The sequence below is a fragment of the Chiroxiphia lanceolata genome, chromosome 3, assembly GCF_009829145.1.
Source record: "Chiroxiphia lanceolata isolate bChiLan1 chromosome 3, bChiLan1.pri, whole genome shotgun sequence".
Lineage (NCBI taxonomy): Eukaryota > Metazoa > Chordata > Aves > Passeriformes > Pipridae > Chiroxiphia > Chiroxiphia lanceolata.
In genome coordinates this window covers 28,236,469-28,255,307 of record NC_045639.1, presented here as the reverse complement: position 1 = coordinate 28,255,307, position 18,839 = coordinate 28,236,469, and the positions used below count along the sequence as shown (strand labels likewise).

At 42.8% G+C, this 18,839-nt stretch overlaps 1 protein-coding gene across 2 annotated transcripts in view; it reads left to right on the top strand.

Annotated features, from left to right (window-relative positions):
- The window catches only part of CALM2 (calmodulin 2), a 39,346-nt gene extending 22,212 nt beyond the window's left edge, over positions 1 to 17,134 (top strand). Inside the window, exons 1-6 of one of the 2 annotated variants that reach the window (XM_032684604.1) lie at positions 3,582 to 3,732; positions 8,175 to 8,205; positions 13,150 to 13,293; positions 13,367 to 13,473; positions 14,358 to 14,493; positions 15,905 to 17,134. In XM_032684604.1, coding sequence (XP_032540495.1) covers positions 3,730 to 3,732; positions 8,175 to 8,205; positions 13,150 to 13,293; positions 13,367 to 13,473; positions 14,358 to 14,493; positions 15,905 to 15,933 — 450 coding nt within the window. In that variant the 5' untranslated portion in view covers positions 3,582 to 3,729 and the 3' untranslated portion in view covers positions 15,934 to 17,134. Of the gene's footprint in view, positions 1 to 3,581; positions 3,733 to 8,174; positions 8,206 to 13,149; positions 13,294 to 13,366; positions 13,474 to 14,357; positions 14,494 to 15,904 lie in introns of those variants that run through there. The other variant, XM_032684603.1, reaches the window with a different exon arrangement.
- Positions 17,135 to 18,839: the final 1,705 nt, after the last annotated feature.

Below are 18,839 nucleotides of genomic sequence, written 5' to 3'. Positions count from 1 at the left end.
ATACCACAAAGAGTAACTGTGAAAATTGCTGGCATACGCAGCTCATCTAACCTTGGAGCTCAAATTGCTTTTCTAATTTGCTGCCATGATCCTGAAAGTAGACTTCTGTAAAACTATATTTCTGTGTTGGGAGAGGGGACAGGGGGAGAAGCACAGCGGACAAGCATTGACAAATCTATTAAATTACATACCAGAAAAAGAAATTATCACATTAAAAAGCCCAAGTCAGTAGAGCTATACCTGACCATTGCAACAGAGAAATGACCGTCAATTCCCATTATTGCTCTGTCAGAGGTGTCAGTCGCAGCCCACGCCCGCGGCCGGTCATTTGATGTATTTCCCTGCCTCTCGTGGCACATGCAGGCTGCGAAGAGCGTCAGCTGGGCTGCTGGAAAGCGATTCTGCTTCTCTAGGCTACTGGGAGAGGACCTCAATATACCTGAGAATCTGCTGGTTTACCTGCCTCAGAGTGCCAACAACCCGTTTGTGAGACGGGAGAACTCCCCCCATCCCATTAATTTCACTGGGTTGTTCACTTTAATGCTTAGTAATGCCGCTGGAAGTGTTGGTGTAATTTCACGGGTAGTGTAATTGCAAGTTAACTTCGTGGCTGATCTCTTCAACAGATGGAAGCAGGGTGGGGGTGGTGATGAAACCCACAGGAAATGGGTGCTGCTGGAGGAAAACGCAGATGGAAAAAAGGAGACACATAAGAACAGAGAAAGGGGAGAGAGAGAGATCAAGGAACCAGGGGGCATAAGAAACATATGGCAGAGGGAGGATGCTCTGAATGACCACTTTAGAGAAAACTGAACACAACCAAAAAGAATATGAAGAATTAAATATAAATTACAGATACCAAATACTTAAATGGACATTATAAAAACCCAAATGCTATGGTGGTCAGATTCTCTGGGACCAGACATTCTTGCATTCAAGTACCTGCTCCTCAGCAAACCCTTAGGCCATAGTGAAAGAGCCTGCATTTTATTTATGCTGTGGGCCTCATGTTTTCTACAGCCTCCATGCTCCTGAGACTCCAGGAACAGGACTCAGGCAGAACCTGCTGTCTCAATACAGCCCTGCCACATACTTTTCATCAAATCTCTCAGAACCAGCTTCATTCAGAAATGTTTATATACCTCATTTTAATAGATCCCTTGAGACTTGGCACCTGAGTAGCCCAGGTGTCACAATGTTTTGCCTCTCCAGGGTACTGTGAGGATAAAGGACAGATGCTGAGGAAAGGGCCTGGCATATCAGGCCCAGCACCATGCACCCGTGGGCGTTTTGTTGCCAGGACCCAAGCTAACATCTCCACAGGAGATGGTTTTGCTCCACGCAGACACGCCAGCACGCTGCTCTGCTCTGCTCCAGATTTCAGGGTGTGACATGCACTCACCCTGAGTGCTGCTATGCCACTTTTATCCCAAATCTAGAGCGGTTGATGAATTTTTTTGGTCAAGAACTTGTCTGCAGTGATTCACGCCTCTAGAAATGTAAAGAACTTGGGAATGTCAAAGGAATCCTTAAAACTGAACCAAAGGAGGCATTGGAGAGGAGGAAAACTCGCTTGAAGCTCATCTGTCTGCGTGGAGCATAGCCTGACCACAGGTGGGGATTTGCTCCTGCTTCCTATGGCAGAGGTTGGAGAGGGCATGTGTAACAATAACCTTGTCAGTCATTGCTTTCTCAGGAGAGTATTTGTTCACCTACGTATGCACTACCTAGGTTATCAGAGTTATCAGATAAAAAATGTTATCAGAGTATACAAAGACAATAGTTCAATGTGTATGATTTGTGGACTATACAGTAAGAGGAAAGGAGGCCTAACAAACTAGTGCATCACAAAAGAGTAACTGCAGATTGATTTCAAGTGTGAAGGCCAAATTTAAGTGTTGTTTTCTGTGTTCCCTATGATCACAAAGTGAGGAAGAGAGATGAGAGCCACTGGACTCAGTCAAGGGGTCCCTAATTATTTTAAGAAATCAGATCGTGTTCTGGGTTTGGGGGTTTTTTTATTCCCCCCTTTTTTACTGAATTTGGTGAACACAAGATTATCCTGAAAAGAAATCAGGCCTGAGGATTTCCATTAATATTCAGGGGGAAAAACCTCACAAAGTTTCTGTTAAAGAGTTGGTTCATGCCAGTCCCCTCCCAGGCACATCCTATTTCTATGGCCTATAAACCAAAGAGACTGCAAAGAGCAGAGATGACTGAAACCTCTTTAGCGTGCGAAGTAAGAGCCATTGCTCTAGTTTTTGTAATAACAGTGATTAGATAGGTATAAAATACCAACAAAATAATTCCTTCAGTAGATATGGAAGTAGGTAATTTGTATTGAAATGTGATTGGTAATTTGTATTCAAACTTAGGTCAGAAAACTGTAACTCAGGCCCCCAAAGTTTAATAATGGATTTATCGTCCCAAAAATGAGTGTTGTGGTTTTCAGAGATGGCAGGTTGGTCTGCTTTCACTGAATTCAGCTGACATTGCTAAATTGTCTTTTAAAATATACATGCAAGTTTGAAAGTTGTGTCTGGAGCCATTTGCCCAAATGCATCTTACAGAAAATGGTGCTAAGACTCCAGATTTCAGCTCAGAATTTCTGGCCACCTGTTCTCAGGCACAGGATTTGGGCGTACACCGTTCCTAACAGGGAGAAACAGGAAAAATGTCTAATTGAGGAGGTTTAGGTTGGACTTTAGGGGAATTTCTTCATAGAAAGGGTGATTAGACATTTGAATGGGCTGCCCAGGGAGGCGGTGGAGTCACCGTCCCTGGAGGTGTTTGCTTTCAGCAAAGTCTGGACGATGGCACTTGGTGGTATTCGGTCTAAGGTTGGACTCGATGATCTCAGGGGTCATTTCCAACCTAATCGATTCTGGTAAATCTGTCCTTTTAAACAACGCTACCAAACGACGAAGCATCTCTGGCTTGCAGCGCGAGATGGGAATTTTTTTTCTGCACTGTGTTGGTTGCGGAGCGAGTCTCATTTAGTAACTCTGTGTGGGTGAGGCTTTCCGGGGTACAGCGAGATAAAGGCTCCAAACATTCTAGCAAACGCGGTCCCAGGGATACTGTTCCCGCTCGGTGCCCAGGGAGCGGGACAGCGGCCGTGTCCCGGCCACCGTGGGTGCTGACGGGCGGCGGGCCGGCCCCGGCCCTGCCGGGCCCTCACGCACTGCGGGCGGGGGGAGGGGGAACCGCGTTCCCGGCCCAGACTGTGCATGTCCGAGTGACGCATTGCAGGTACGAACCCACCAATCAGCGCCCTCCTTACGGAGTCCCTGCACTCCTCGGCATTTTTTCCTAAGATCCCCTTCCGCCCAGGGAAATAGTCCCTCGCCCTGCCCCCCTCCGCACCCCTGCTCCTCTCCACACCGTTTCACAAGCGCAGACCCCAGTTTTTCCTGAACGTCACCCTTTCGTGCGCCTCGGCTCGGGAGTTTAGGGGTAGAGGGGCCGCGCTCCGGGCGCGGGGGGGCCCCGCCGAGAAGGGCGCGAAGGGCCGGGACTCGTTTCGCAGCTCCGCTCGCTGCCGAGGGAAGGGGAGGGGGGAGGGAGCGGCGCGGAGCGATCCGGGCGGGCGGTGAGGCGGTTTATGAGGCGCCGGCGGCGGGCGGGCAGGGCTCAGTGTGAGGCGAGCCGTGCAGCGGGCAGGTCGCGCAGCGTGCGCCCCGTGCAGCTTTCAGCTCCCACCGCACCCCGCAGCCAGGCCGGGCCACCATGGTGAGTCCCTGGGCACGGAGCAGCCGCAGGGTTCGGCGGGCGCCGCTGTGGTGCTCGGCGTGTGAGGCGGGGGGTGGGGGCGGCTGGATTGGGTACGGATGGGGGGGGAGGTTGGCTGGTGTGGGGCGAGGTCGCCTGCAGAAGGGCGGGGAGGAGGTAGGGTTGCAGGCGTCCCTCGCTGCGGCCGACGGGGGCGCGGATGGTCCCGCTCGGAGGCGCCGTGTGCGTGGGAGGAAGTGGTGGCGGCGGATGGGTCCCGCCCGGGTCCCTTTCCCGCCCTGGGGCGTTGGTGCGGATTCAAATCCAAACGGCCCCGGGGTCGGCGGGAGCGCCGTGAGGCGGCGCTGGGCGCGTGCCGGGGGGGGAGAGCGGTGGATAGCGGTCCCGCCTGGGAGGGGACCTGGGGCTCTGGGAGCAGGGGAAGGAGCTTGCCACGATGGCATCAGCTCCGCGTTCTTATCGCTTTCCCCCTCCCCTGTCCCTGGCGTGTGCGGCTGAGAGTGCCTGGGGAGGCAGCCTAAGATGTCCGGCTCGCTAGCGAGGTGTGCTGCGCCTGGGCATAATAATGCATTGCGGAGCCCTGCAGCTTCTGAGCAGCATGATGATGAGGGGCAGGCTGTGCCTCACTGCACCATCGCCCTCCTCGCTAGACCTGTTGTCAGCTCGCGTTGGAGCCCCTGCCGATTCCGTGGTAGCGCCTTGCTGTTGGCGGCTCTGTTGGACAAGGGATTATTTGTGTTCTCTTTTTTTTTTTTTTAAATCAATTTTGGCTTCCCGTTTTGGTCACTGCAGAGGACAGTCTTGCGTTTATAATTTTTTCAGTGATGCCTTTAGGATTTTAATCCCCTGTCGAAATAAAGCGCATTTTGTGGGATCGGAGAATTGTTTCAAATTCGGTCTAGACGATGTGAATTTAGGTTTTGTTTGTTTTGTTTTGTTTTTTTTTTAAACAAGTGGATAATGAGAAACGTACAAAAATCAATTTCGTTGCAAAAGCAGCACCAGTGATCACTTAGGGCTATCTCTGCATTAAGTATTGTGGAATTGTCTTTTCATTCATTACGTGCTTCTGAGGAATCAGATCACTGTCAGCTCGTCATGTCTAATGTGAACGATGGGTACTTAAAATTTAGGTTCTTTGAAGTGCTCTTTCTGAGCAAAGAAATTAGGTGAATTGAAGCCTGAATTGGTTCTTTTGCTTGAATCGTGAACCGATACAGCAAACCATCTATTAAGGAGGGGGGGAAAAGCAATGGATCTAGCAGCAAAAGACTTGCTGCATTTAATCATCATCTGTGGAGAACCAAAAATGGAGTATCTTCAAGCAAGGTCTGTGTTAAAATGGGTGTGTCCAGGAGGCACAGTGACACTGAATGTGGTTATAGTTCATCCCGACAGACCAAACTGGCTCAACCTGTGACTGAATGTTGTCCAGTACTCCCCATGCTAGATAAGGCAGAATGATCTGCTCCTAGAATAAGCTAACCTACCATAAGCCTAATTTTAGTCCGTATATGCTAGTCTGTCTGGTTCTTGTTCCGCGGTTCGTCCTGCCAGAACAGAACTGTCCCTTCAGATCCGATGCCTGTGAAAAACACCGAAATGCCGAGTTTCAGAGAGGAGCAGTGTTTGCCATTTGCTGGTGGCTCTTTATCAGGCAGTGTTAGTCAGCCCTGTGGAGGATCTCCCAAACTGAATACTGCAGAGCAGCTACGGCTGTAATGAAACACTACCTCTAGAGGCTGTATGTGCCACAGAAACCGCCGCACACACAACAGCTCCCCTGCTTTCCTAGGAGGTTTAAATTCTTTGTCAGGGCCTCCGCACAAACTGGGGGTGGGGGGATGGGAGCTACTGCAGTGAAAATGAAAGTACTGCAACGTGAATCACAGGATGCCGTGTCAAATCTATGATGGGATCAGGAGTTTTGCAGGTGGGTCTTGGCCATGATGAAAAGGGCATGTCAGACCTTCAGCATAGGCACGTTACAGTCAGCACTTAAAACGTTTGAATGTGAAGTTGCGTTTCCTCGATCAAAGTGCACACCCTGTCACAGGTATGGTGCACGATAATCCAGATTAAATTCGGGGCATAGAACTCCAGGAGGCCCCTCTCGGAAGGGCACAGTGGCCTGTAACCCGCGCGCACGGTTCCAGGCTGATAGTCCTCCACCTGGGTGGCACGGGAGGCAGGGATCTGGCAGGCTGCTGGCTCCGCCCTTTACTGCTGTTGCGCAGCAGTCCCTGCAGAGCCCAGCACTGCAGAGTGCAGATGGTGTTTGTTCAACCTTGCCCCACCTCCCCTCTTATCTTTCAACTGCTCCATACCTGTGCCTTCTAATAAGGTTTGTGCTCTCCTCAAACAGTGTACCTCTTACAGGTACTGTCAGAGCTTATCCAAATTCATAGTTAGGGTGTTTTAAGTTTCTGGAAGAGTTAGAGAGGAGGAAGAGCTTGAGAACGCTTAACAGCTCACACATTGCTATGTCACGTCTTCATATAAAATTGTTTGTATAAAACAGTACATGACTCAACTTGGTAACCCATAAGTACTGACCTAAATAAACTAGGTTCTTGTTGCTTAAATCTGATCTACACCTTTCTGTGGATATAAATGTCTTATGGAAATGTAGCACATCGTTCTCCTCACTCGAACAGTAAAAATGTAAATAACATGCAAAGGTAGGAGCCTGTGTTAATGATACTCTCCAGACAAGCGAAAATCCGGTAGGCTTCTGCCAGGTGACCGCCAGAATACTTCCATCCCAAAGCCTAGAGTCGAATCGGTGATGTTCTCAGCAGTGTTGCTGCCACCCTAGTCTGATTTTTGTTCGCTGTTTGTTGTTTTTGTTTTGTTGTTTTTTTGAGGGGGTTTTGTTGGTTTTTTTTTTTTTAACAAAAAGTGGAGCCTACATGGGGATACTTCCTACAGCAGCTGAAATTTGGACAAGTGGAATCTGTAGCTTCCAATACCCGTTGGCTGCTAGTTTAAAAGTTGCTCAGCAGGGAGGTCTTGGTTCTTAAAGTAGGTGAGCCCCAGGCAGTCTGAGAAAGGAACTGATCGAGGCCTTTGTCTTGGCTGTTGCTGTATTGTATGCAGATTTTTTTGGGGGGAGGAAGCAGTTTAGCTCTTGTATGACTGCTTGAGTAGTTATCTTTCCTTCTGTTATAGGAGGAATAACCAGCAGCTGGTAATTTCTAAGTTTATATGCAATATAGGAATGTAATTCAAATTGTAATTACTTAAATAAAAATTGACAGGTGGTGCATATACCTTTTTCTAAGTCTTCCCTTGACAGATGGTTAATGTGTAGGGAGAGTGTGGTGGGCACACCTAGTGACTGAAAATTTTTCTGTCAGTATTGCATTAACTACAAAAAGGGTTGTTGCTGAAATGGTCACAACAGGAACAAAACTGAAAATGCACTGTTGCGCTTAGGCAGTGAATGTGTCTTTTCTGTATTTTACTGTGGGTTTTACTCTTCAGTGGGGTACTATGAAGTAAAGAGTTCAAGAATCTTCCCTGAAGGAGATGTGTGGCCTTGTTAGTGCAATTGAGTTGAAGCTGTCCAGAATTTGTTTGAAGAATAAGCTGACTTGAGACCCTGGGAAGGTGTTTCTACAGTCCTCAAACACCTTTGTGCTCCTTCAGGAGTGAAGTCCATTTGGGGTTTGGCCTCAAAGACTGAGGGGTTTTATTGCTGTCAAATACAGTTGATTCAAAACTGGTGATAGATGCAGAAGAGGTATAAACTGGAGTTTACCCAACTGATACAGAAATTACACCCTAGACCACAAAACCTCTCTCTACTGGCCCTGTTAACTACCTGGTAGCTGAGTCAGTGTAGACAATGGTCTGAAAAGGTCTAGGCAGCCACATGTCACTGAAATGACTGGTTTGGGCTGAAGCTGGTGTCTTTTGTTTTACAGCCAGGTCTTGGACATGAAGCTTGGACATGTTAATCAAGGGATTATTTAATTCTAGTGAAGAGTGTATTTCTCTAATTTTACCATTGTAACTTAGCAGAAGATACTAGTCTGCCTTAAATTTGGCATTTGGGAGTTCCTGCTGCATTACTTAGACCTAAAGTGTTTCATTTGAAACTGAGCATGGTAGTGTGCTGTGTGAATGAGGTTTTTAAAACCAGTCTATAGAGAGGGGCCTGTGTGCCCTGAGCTTGGTAATGTTGCTTGGGCAATTGATTGATAAAAGTGGTAATATATTACTTGGGTCTATCAGATATTTCAGGGTCAGGAAATGAGGATAGGCTACCAGTTTTACTTAGCAAGCAATCCTGATGACTTTTGAGCTGTATTAGTTAGAACTATTTCAGAATGCTATAGATAAGTCATGAAGAGCAGCTACCATATTAGAGGCTTCCACAAGTCTTATTTTACCTTGAACTTTTGCTACAACTATAATCATATTCTCTTTTATTGCAGGCTGATCAACTGACAGAAGAGCAGATTGCAGGTGAGACTTTTGTGCTGTGTTGCTACTCCTAGTTGACCTGGCACATCTCTTAATCCAGTGACAGTCTTGTGTTACACAAGATATTTTGCTTTCTTAGATACTAAAGTAATATGGTGGAATGTTTTGATATGTTACCTAAGTTTTAAAGGCTCATCTACTGTAAAAGCACCATGGACACAATGAATGTGAAGTGTAGTTAAAACAATCCTCACATCTTTACTGGCTAATAGACCTGTGACTCTTCATGTTTGTCTCATGACTACAGAATTGTCCCAAGTGTGAACTGAAAGGGGGTGGGCAGGGGGAGAATGACAGGTCTTTGGTGAAGGCTTGGAATCTGCAGTACTTTTGTAACAGAAGGCAAAAATAATGTACTGTGCTGTCTCCTGTCAGCAGAGATGTTTCAGAGTGGCTCTTGTTGATGACAGCAGAGATTGGCTTCAAGATGACAACTCTTAATATTCCATATTTGGAACTGCATTTTGTGCTTGGACACAAGTGTTATGTGTGTGCTGTTCTGATGGTCTGGCACTTGCTCTGAAATGCTTAAATATGCATCTCTTATATCTTAGTATTGGCCTCTTAACTATGGGTTACGTGCACTTACAACTGCTTATTAATGACAAAAACTTTGCGTTATCGTGTCTACTGCTCATGCAGGCTGCACAAACTTGGGTGTTCCTTATTGTTCTCTGTAGACTTATTTGAACTTCAGTAATTGATGTGACTTAAAGCTGGTCATGCAGAATTCAGCTTTGCCAAAGACATTAAAGAAGGGTTTTGATCTGACAAGTGTATAGTGTTAATACTAGAAAGTCTTAGTGTGCATAACTGTCATGTGAATTTATTCTTGAGGATGTTAGGGTTCTGCTAATCTAATAGTGCCAGGTCAAGCATACAAATAACATCCTCTAAGAGATACTGCTATTTAACGGTGGTGTATCTCTTAAAGACACTGTATTAAACAGAAGTGTCCTGAGCTGGTTTGTTTTTGCCATAATTGCCAAATCTGAAGTGTAAGAACATTCTTCTGTAGCTTTGATACTTTAGAAGCTTGCTTTTACTCAAAGGAGGACTAATTATGGTTTTATGGAAAATCCTTAGTCTATTTACTTGTTTCCATGGTACTGTCTTGTGAGTAAGCACAAGCCAAATTTAGTTCAACTTAAGATTTTATTTTTTTTTTCTGGAACTGACCTACATATCTTAAAAGTTTTGTGATCAGTTTAGTTGGAGCAGGATTTATCAATTGTCACTACTGTCTTTTCAGTAATGCATCATTGTTCCAGTTCTTAACTGTAGAAGCTTTATTAGTTGATGTAGTTGATTATGGAATATAAACAGGAAGCTTGTTACCTTGGGATTAGTGCAAATTTTAGCTATTCATTTATGATGATATAATTCTTGGAACAAAAAGTGAGTATTGATAAGCCTGTCATGCTGGAACAGAGGTTTTCATCTGCTTGGAAGGAATAAAAGTATATCTTTAGTGTTAGTATTCAGGGTAAAATGTCCTACCGCTTTCAGTTCAGTTACTGGTATTTCATTAAGCAAATGTGTTTGCAAGTAAACCATAAACCATGAACCTCAGAGGTGAAGACATGAGCCCACTGGTGGTCTGTTAGGGAACCGTCCTCAGTACTGCTTAGGAAGGGCTGCAGCTGACTAAGCAGTCTGCTTAGTTTTGCTGCTAAAGCCCAGTGTCTTCCCATGAAGACTTCCAGGTAAAATTTGTGTGTTCTACATACTGTGGCTTGGAAAACTTGAGCCACTGCCACTGTAACTGAGCTTCTCTGAAGGTACCTAGCTTTTAATTTAAAGGTGAACTTAGTAAATGGTACACTGCAAGGTAGTGACAACTTTACCTTTCCTAAATAAAAGGCCAGAATACTTAATGCAGCCACTTCTCCTGGGCTTAAAATCTTCCACCTGTGCTGCAAAGCACCAGAATAGAGTTGTTAAAGATTCAAGACGTTATTTTCCAGGGAACTCATTAATCATGTAGGACTGAAACTCCTCATCAGTGTAAGAAGAGGTGAAGCTTCCCAGAGTTTGTTCATACGAAAGACTGAATTTTGAAAGCTGAGTAGGTACGAAAAGTGAATACTGGCTGCAGTTACATTCAGTAAGAATTGAAGTTGCTAAGTCCAGTGGCCATCCCTTTGGTTAAGCGTTGTATTAAAAAGGTACGTAGGTCAGGACCACTTCATGTGGGTGGTCGGGTGGGGGAGCAGCCTGAAGATGCCTTTGTCCCAAAGCCAACTGGTCTGCTGAGCTGTCCCTCCTCCCATTAGACCTCAGGGTTCTAACTGGGCTCTGAACAAGTAGGCCTATGTATGGTGTTTGTTATATCTTGTTCCTTTACTGTGCTGGGCTTCTCTGTTGGGGATCTGGCCACAACAGTGATTTTAAATTGATGCCATAGTAGAAATAGACATGTTTAAGTGTTGAGCTCCTGGTAGCTGTGAGGAGAACAATTGAAATTCTCCTATAAAGTTCCAGACATAGCTTTGCTAAACTGTGCAAGAATGGGAATGGTAGTCCTGGTTCACTGAACATATTAGGTCACTGAAGACTGCTACTTCATCTGGAAAGGTGATGTGGTGCAGAGATGCTTCGGAAGCTATGGTGAAAAAGAACATTTTGAGCTAGGGTGGTGGTGTTGGCATTCTGTTGGATTAGCTTTTCTTTCATGGACCTGGAAGTAGTGTTTTCTTGCTGCAGGATGCTTTTCAGAGGAAGGAGACCTTGTAGCCTTACGAGAGAGTTTTCGTTTGCGATTTGGTATGGAGAAGTGGAATAGAGAGGATTTGCTTCGCATGCTACTTGGAGTCATAAAGTGTATGAGGTCTGTTTTATAACCTTATGTTGCAGGAAGCCAGAATTGAATTACTCACTAAACTTTAGTCATAGCTACCTTCACTAGCCATGGCTGCAAATCTTCCAAAGCTATGCTACATTCCTCTTGTTCTCATATGAACTGTATCTGTGTAGGTTGTTACTCCTTTATTCTAATTACTGGAGGTGGTTCCCAGAAGTGGTTAAAGAGGTATTTTAATTGTATTCCTAACTTGATCCAGCATTTCAAATGGGAATATGCTGCTAATCTTTGACTTGCTTTATTTTCTTTATGGTTATGCTTACGAGTTGTAGCTGGTTACTTCTTAGCCTACAGTAAAAGAAGAGTAGAATTGTCCTCTTTTGAGTGGTTCCTTTCAAGTGTTCAGAACATACCACTGAAAAGCCTATTTTTGTAGAAAGAAAACTTAAATTTTGTGGGAAAAAAAAAGTATTACTGCTTCTAAGCAAGGTTACTGCAGTGCTGAGAAGTCTGCTTCATGGTTAGGTTAGGGATGGTTGACCTTCATGTGAAGGACAAAGTGGTTAACAGCTAAACATTTTGAATAACACTTGAGCACTTGACTCTTCAACTTTCCCCTTTTGAGGTCCTTCCATGTTTGACTATGAACTTCTGTACTAGCCTCGACCTGAAAGCCTTTCCTTCCCTGGTGTAAAACATAAACCTATTTGTTGCCTCTAAGATAACTGAAACTAGTCCCAAAGACTGTTTGGGACTGACTGTAGGTACAGGTGCTTGGTGATTATACAATACTGGCTTCATACAGTTTTGTTTGGTCCTGTAGTAGCCTTGCTCCAATTCTTATGGGCTAAACAGTGGGAGTTGCTTTTGGAACACTTCAAACTGTTAGATGTAGAAGAGTAGGGCTTTTTTCCTGAGACTTGATTGTGACTCTGGATTATAGCTGCATTCATGAACTATAAAAAGCCTATTTTGTAGTTCCATTTTTAACACTTGGCAGCTTGTACTTACCTCAAGGGTTTCAGAGTATGAAGTGGATGAAGTAAGACTTCATGCAGGTCATGTGAAAACACAGTTTTTACTGTGACTAATTCTGATCTGGGAAACCCACCATCTGTAATACTGGCTGCTTGGAAATGTTGAAAAAAAAATAATACTTGGAAGTATTCTGATGAAGGAGTACCCTTGAGCTGACGAGTTGTCCGAAGGCATGATCTTAGGTGCTTTGGAAGCTGTAAAAGGGATCTGAACTCTAGAAGTTAAGATTCTCATGTTTAACTGTCGTGTGTATGAGCTTCTACAGCCCAGTGAGCTCATTTAAGGTCTGTGGCCAAAGACAAACAGATGGCATGGATTAAAACAGCTCCATTTTGGACTGGACAATTAAACATGTTATGCTTGTATTAATATTCCTGGCTACAATACAGCCATTGTAGGGGGTTAAGAGGTAATGTTGATGCACAGTGAAAGCAGTCTTAGAACTAGTCAGAAACACTTCTGTGAGTGCTGTTTCAGGATGCAGTAGGGCCGAAGCAATTTTCTAAGCAGCTTTTCAGAAGTGAAGACTCCAGTGACTTTCCTCCTTGAACAACTGTGGTAGCATTGCATTGTTCAGACATCTGTGTCTAGCAGAAGTGGGTTATAATGAGAAACTTGGTTTTAGTTTGGTCTTTTTCCATTGGCTCATCTCCTCAATTAGTAGTAAAGGTGCTGTTAAGCTATAGCATTTATATTTTAAGTACCAATTTTCAATTTTCTCATTTAATTCCATGCTGTTTTCTGTTGAGATACAGTTCCTACCAAGAATGTGGATCATTCTAGTTCCAGATAGCTATTTCGATTCTGTTAGGAATCCTTTTCAAGATAGATAGTAACAAACATCTGAGTACTTCTGAAATGGATGACCTTCCATCTTAGTTTAGGTCAAAATGTGGTTGATAGGTAGACTGGTGGGTAGTTTTTCAGATGTTGGTGCTTTGATATTGGCATTACAGTTATACTGACTGAGCAGTATACCAGAATTTTCTTACAAGAATGAAATCAAGTAACTTAGAACAATAGGCAGCAGTGAATTAAGTTAACCTTTCAAAGCTGAAGGGATTAACTTTTTTGTTGTTGTACAGAATTCAAAGAAGCTTTTTCACTATTTGACAAGGATGGGGATGGTACTATAACTACAAAGGAGTTGGGGACAGTGATGAGATCGCTTGGTCAAAACCCCACAGAAGCAGAGCTACAGGACATGATCAATGAAGTAGATGCTGATGGTAAGACTTTACTAATAAGTAATTTAATAAAGTGCATGAAACACATTTTTCTAACAAAGTGATTGTCTTTCAGGCAATGGCACAATTGACTTTCCAGAGTTTCTGACAATGATGGCAAGAAAAATGAAAGATACAGATAGTGAAGAAGAAATTAGAGAAGCGTTCCGTGTCTTTGACAAGGTACTGTAATGTTTACCTTAAATATTCCTTTCGAGAAAACTGTCTGAGTTCTAATGTCCTTCCTCATGAAGCTGAGGGGTATTTGCAGTCCTGTTATCTGGAACCTCTAGATTGACCAGTCACCCTAAAGTTCAGTCTACTGTGGTACTGTAGGTGGAAGTCAAATGAGGTGTTCAGGATAGTAGCAGGTGACGCCGTTTAAGGTACTGCTTGTTATGGTACTAAAATACTTGTACATAACTGGCAGGGAAATTGTTTTAAGTACTTAAAATAATGTTTTAAATCTTTCATGTAGTCTTTGCTAAGTGAATTGCTAAAAGAGTCTAAAGTTACTTGATTTACTTAAGATGCACCTTTGAGCCAAAAACATATGATGTGAAGTACCCTGGGTGTTGGAGAGGAAAGTCAGTTGAGTTAGTGTACACTAGTACTTCAATATTTGGTGTCCCACCTAGCGTGGAATATGTAAACGTAGTCTCTGAAGGCCTTGTGGCTTTGTGCTGGAATCCTGTTAAATAGGCAAATCAGATAAGTAGCTTGTTTTAAGAACCACTTGAACCACAGTCACATAATTTAATAAACATCTATCACCTAAGATGGTTGTAAAAGGTGCTGATTGCATTGTCAGTGGTATAAAAATGTCTCTGAATAGGACAGCCAAAGTAGACTATATTGGATAAGTTGATCTTAAAATGACTTTTTAAGACTAAGAGATTGGACAATGTTGAAGATACATTTGCAGCTCTCATTTGCATTGTGCAAATGCTAGTGTTAAAACTGTGTTAAGTTCTCAATGTTCAGTTTGCTCTGCAATGTTCTTAAGTTATAGTTAAGTCACTAGGCCTTAGGCAAGTCTATTCCAGTGTTCCTTTTATCCCTCCCAGGATGGCAATGGTTACATTAGTGCTGCAGAACTCCGTCATGTGATGACAAATCTTGGGGAGAAGCTAACAGATGAAGAAGTTGATGAAATGATTAGGGAAGCAGACATTGATGGTGATGGTCAAGTAAACTATGAAGGTAAGGAGTTGTTAACTGATTCTTTTTGTGTAGTACTTCTAATGCTGGTGCTTGTGTGGTTGCTTATAGCCACACAAAGTTTAAGTAGGGTAGTGTTCAGACAAGTTCATCTGAATACGCAGTGTTCCTTTAACTAATGTTCAATTAATATGTACATTGTGTACCTCTCAATGGGTTCAAGTTTGAGTGTTATTGCTGCCTTTGTGCCAAAGGCAGAAAAAGACTATTCAGCTGTGCAGTATAAGAATTAACTTCCTAAATCTAATGATGTCTAATGACCATTAGAATAAGCAAGTTGTCAGATGTTCACATACTGTTCTGCTCACTAACGAATGTTGATCTGATTGTAGGAATTCACTCATTTGTCATAAATGCTTTTAAAATTGCTTATTAACCAAAGGGAGAAAGCCTCTCAAATATGCAGAAATTTCAAGACCTTTAGAAGACCTCTTCAATATATTTCACGCAAATCAACTGTAACTTATTTCTTTTTCCTCCTTTTTTTCTGGCATTGAAACTTAAATGAAGTAATGCAAGCAGGAGTTCTTTTTCAGACAGGTGTTTGCAGCTCAGACACGCTAAGCTTGTTTTCGTTTTAACTTTCCAAATGTGCTGTAGGAAGTAGTGAGGGTATTTTCAGATAATACCTGTACTGTTTCTGAGGTGTAGGTGTGCTTTTCCTTTAAGGCCTCTTTGGTTGTGGCCTAAGGACGAGCACTCATCTGTGAGTGAAGAGTTATTTTTATGTACAAGGCTGCTGTTTCATCACTGTGCTTATGGGTAGACTGTTCAGAGACTGGCACTAGAGAGGATCATCATCCCTCTTGTTTCCAGTTGCTCTTCTGAAACTTGAGCAGCCAATTAACTCCTTTTAGGTTCCGAGTCTCTTCTCATTATTGTATCTGAAACTGTGTTCCAGCACAGTAAATGAATCCTATTTTGTGGGTTCTGATTTACTATGTGCCCTGAATAAGCATTAAAGCAGTTGCTTAAAGACAGGCAAAATAGCACGACTTGGGCTGTTCTGCTTTGGAAAACAAGAAATTCAACACTGTATATACCTACTTAACTGATTGTCACTTCAGTGTGATTTCTACTCTTAGTCATTCTTGGGTATCTTGTCCCTATCTGTAAGTCGGTGGACATGAGCAATGCTTTGTTTTGGAAATAAGGTTGTTCCCTAGTTAACTGAGGGACCAGCTTTAATAAAAAAGTAGAGGCCTTTTGTCTATTAAAAATAGATGGGGTTTAGGTGTGATTGGTGAAAAAGGGGACTGTCTTGAAAATGCTTTTATTTGGCTATAACTGAAAACATAGTTTTCAAAATGTTCAGCACCAGTATGGTCACTTTTCAGATCTTGCAATTCAGTTTTTTTCTCTGAATAACTCATACAACTCTTTCCTTTTACAGAGTTTGTACAAATGATGACAGCGAAGTGAAGACGTTGTACAGAATGTGTTAAATTTCTTGTACAAAATTGTTTATTTGCCTTTTCTCTGTTTGTAACTTATCTGTAAAAGGTTTTTCCCTTACTGTCAAAAGAATATGCATGTATAGTAATTAGAAGGCCATTCCTCCATGTTTTTCTCCTTTATCTTACTGTCATTGTTCTGATTTTTGGAAAATTGATCTAAGTAACAAATGTTGCATGTGGCTTACTCTGGATATTTAAGCCCTTCTGCACATCTAAAGTTAGATGGAGTTGGTTAATTGAGGGAACATCTGGATTGTCTATTAAAGTAGCTTTCTTTAGGAGACTTAGGTATGACTAGTGTGACAAGTTACATTAAGTAAGCTAGGGTTTACCATGCATTAGCAGTTCCTTAGTTAAAGCAACATGTCGACTCTCCTTCTCTAGTACACAAGAGTTTATTCCCCTTTCTGTGATGGAGGAGGACTCTTGCAGTAAAATGAGGTTAATAGTATCTGTTGTGTGGCTAATGCACTGTAAAAGTCATTCTCCTAGCTTACTTCACAGTAACTTGTTTGTGGCCATACCTGTAACATGTTGTTGAAATGTGGAGTCTTAACGTTGTGGACGATTGACAGTCAACAATATGAAACTTAAGTTGCACTAATGCAAAACGGGTGATTTATCCAGGTACTCGTACACAAGTTTTTTTTGTACTGCTGGTCCTGTACCAGAAAACATTTTCTCCTCTTGTTACTATGCTTTTTAAACTTTGTTTAGCCACTTATTTTAAAAAAAATCTGCTTATGGCACGATTTGCCTCAAATCCATTCCAAGTTGTATATTTGTTTTCCAATAAAAAATTACAATTTACCCATACTGTTTCAATGTATCCTTGAATTATTTACAGGAATTGTTCAATGCAGTTGCTGCTCTATGTTTCAGTATGTAGCAGTTCGGTTTGCTTTTGCAATGGATTGGCTGTCTTAAAATAGCTTGGAAGGTGAAAATTTAGTCCTTAAACTCTGGCCCTTAATAGTATTGTTGACTTGAAGAAGCTTTCTTACTAGTAGTTTAAAATGTATTTTACAGTCTTGTGTGGAGCTTGGTGCTTCAATAAACTTACCGTAGTGACTGGCTATGCCCACTATCTGTAGACATTGTGAACTGGATGTTGACCTAGTTCAATAGTTGACCTAAAATTAAAATTCCTTGTTCAGACAACTAAACCTGTTTGCTTTCTTTTAATTATTTTGGAGTTTATTCCCTGTCAGCTGCTACATCGGGGTAACTTAGTCTCACACTTGGGCATGTCCAAAACTGCCATATCTGAGTTCCCATTCAGGATGCAGCCAGCTCAAAGTACAGAAGAAAAACATTCTCTTACTCATTTGTTAATGAGCATAATTGTGCTTCTTGCACTAGTTTCTTGTCAAGGTTTAAATTTTTTTTAAAGCAGAAAACAAACCTGGTTTTGACCAAGGACAGATCCAAGAACTCAATGCCAGAGGCTACTCGTGCCTACTGCCTCTCTACTCTCCTGGCAAGAACTGACTTGACCTTACATATGCTATATGGTTATCTTGTTTGGGGATTCTGGTGGCCTTTAAACAAAGCATTGGCCCTTGCATCTGGTTACCCTCACTGGTCCCAGCAGAGCAGTTACCTAATGTTTTAAAACCGTTTCAGTCATCTTTGATGTATTTATGATTGCAGTGAACATGTAAAATTAGGACAACTGTTCAATCTGAATTCAGGAACACTTAATCAAATGTTTATGGTCACTGATCTTAAAGCTCTGCTCTGTAAGGACTATGAACAGCTCTACTGGCTTTTCAAAGAGGTTTGTCAAAAGTATTTAGGTTGCCAGCATCAGAATTCCTTAGAACTGTTGTTCGTGCTCTGGCAATCTGATTCAGGAAACTTATGCAGTCTAAATTTTCTAGCAGTTAGGGTTTGCCTTCTACAGAAGAAGTGACTGAACCAACACTCCCCACCCAGTCTTCAGCTTATGGTCTAGGAACCTGGGGACAAGACACAGGTGTTAAAGCTGGCACAGGTCAAGGAGAATTTGACAGAACCATCAGAACAACCACTTGAGATTCTGAGTTGCCGGAGTACTGGAAGTCTCATTTTTAAAGGTGAGTAACGCAAACAGGGATCTGACAAGAATTTGATTTTGCCAGTCTGGTTTCTTGACTTTGAGAGTAGACTGAGGATCACAGTTCAACCTATGCAAGGCTTCTACAGCTCCACATGCCTGTGGAAGCATCTACAGTAAAAAGGAGAGGGCCCTCTCCATTATGAAAGACTATCGTGGCCAAGTTATTTGCCTTTCGTAAAAGGAGTGGGTGAAGAGTAAGTGAAAAGGCCACCTTTATTTATGACCACTTTAGCTGCTCCCTGCCTGGAGTGTTTTAGTCACAGGGATCAAAGCTGCTGGTTCTGTTTAGTTTGTTGTCCATGTTGCTGTTATGTAAATGAAATGCCTGATTTCTAGGTCTGTATTGAAGTCTTGTAACCCTGTTTACATAATTTTTAAGCTGCAGAATGGGAGTGGTAGATTTCAGTACTGGCTGCTAATGGAAGGATGTCTTCTCAGGTACAGTGGGCCAAGTGCGATGGAAGCCAGTGGCATTGGTTATGAACCTTTTGGCTGAGGTGCACTTCCATGTCCTTTTGCGATTGTGGAACAGTAATCCTTAGCTCACTCTAGGCAGATTTCTGGATATATGTGTAGGAATACTGAAGTTCCAAGTTCAGCTTCTGATAGTTATACGAGACAATCCTTCATCCTGTCTGATAAATATGGTGGGAAGTTCTTATGTTCTGTATACTAGCAAAAAACCCCATCTTCGGCATGACACTGCAGTAAAATGGCTGTTGGTGTTTTATTCTAAACGGGGCAGTGAGGTGGGAGTTCTTAGACCTAAA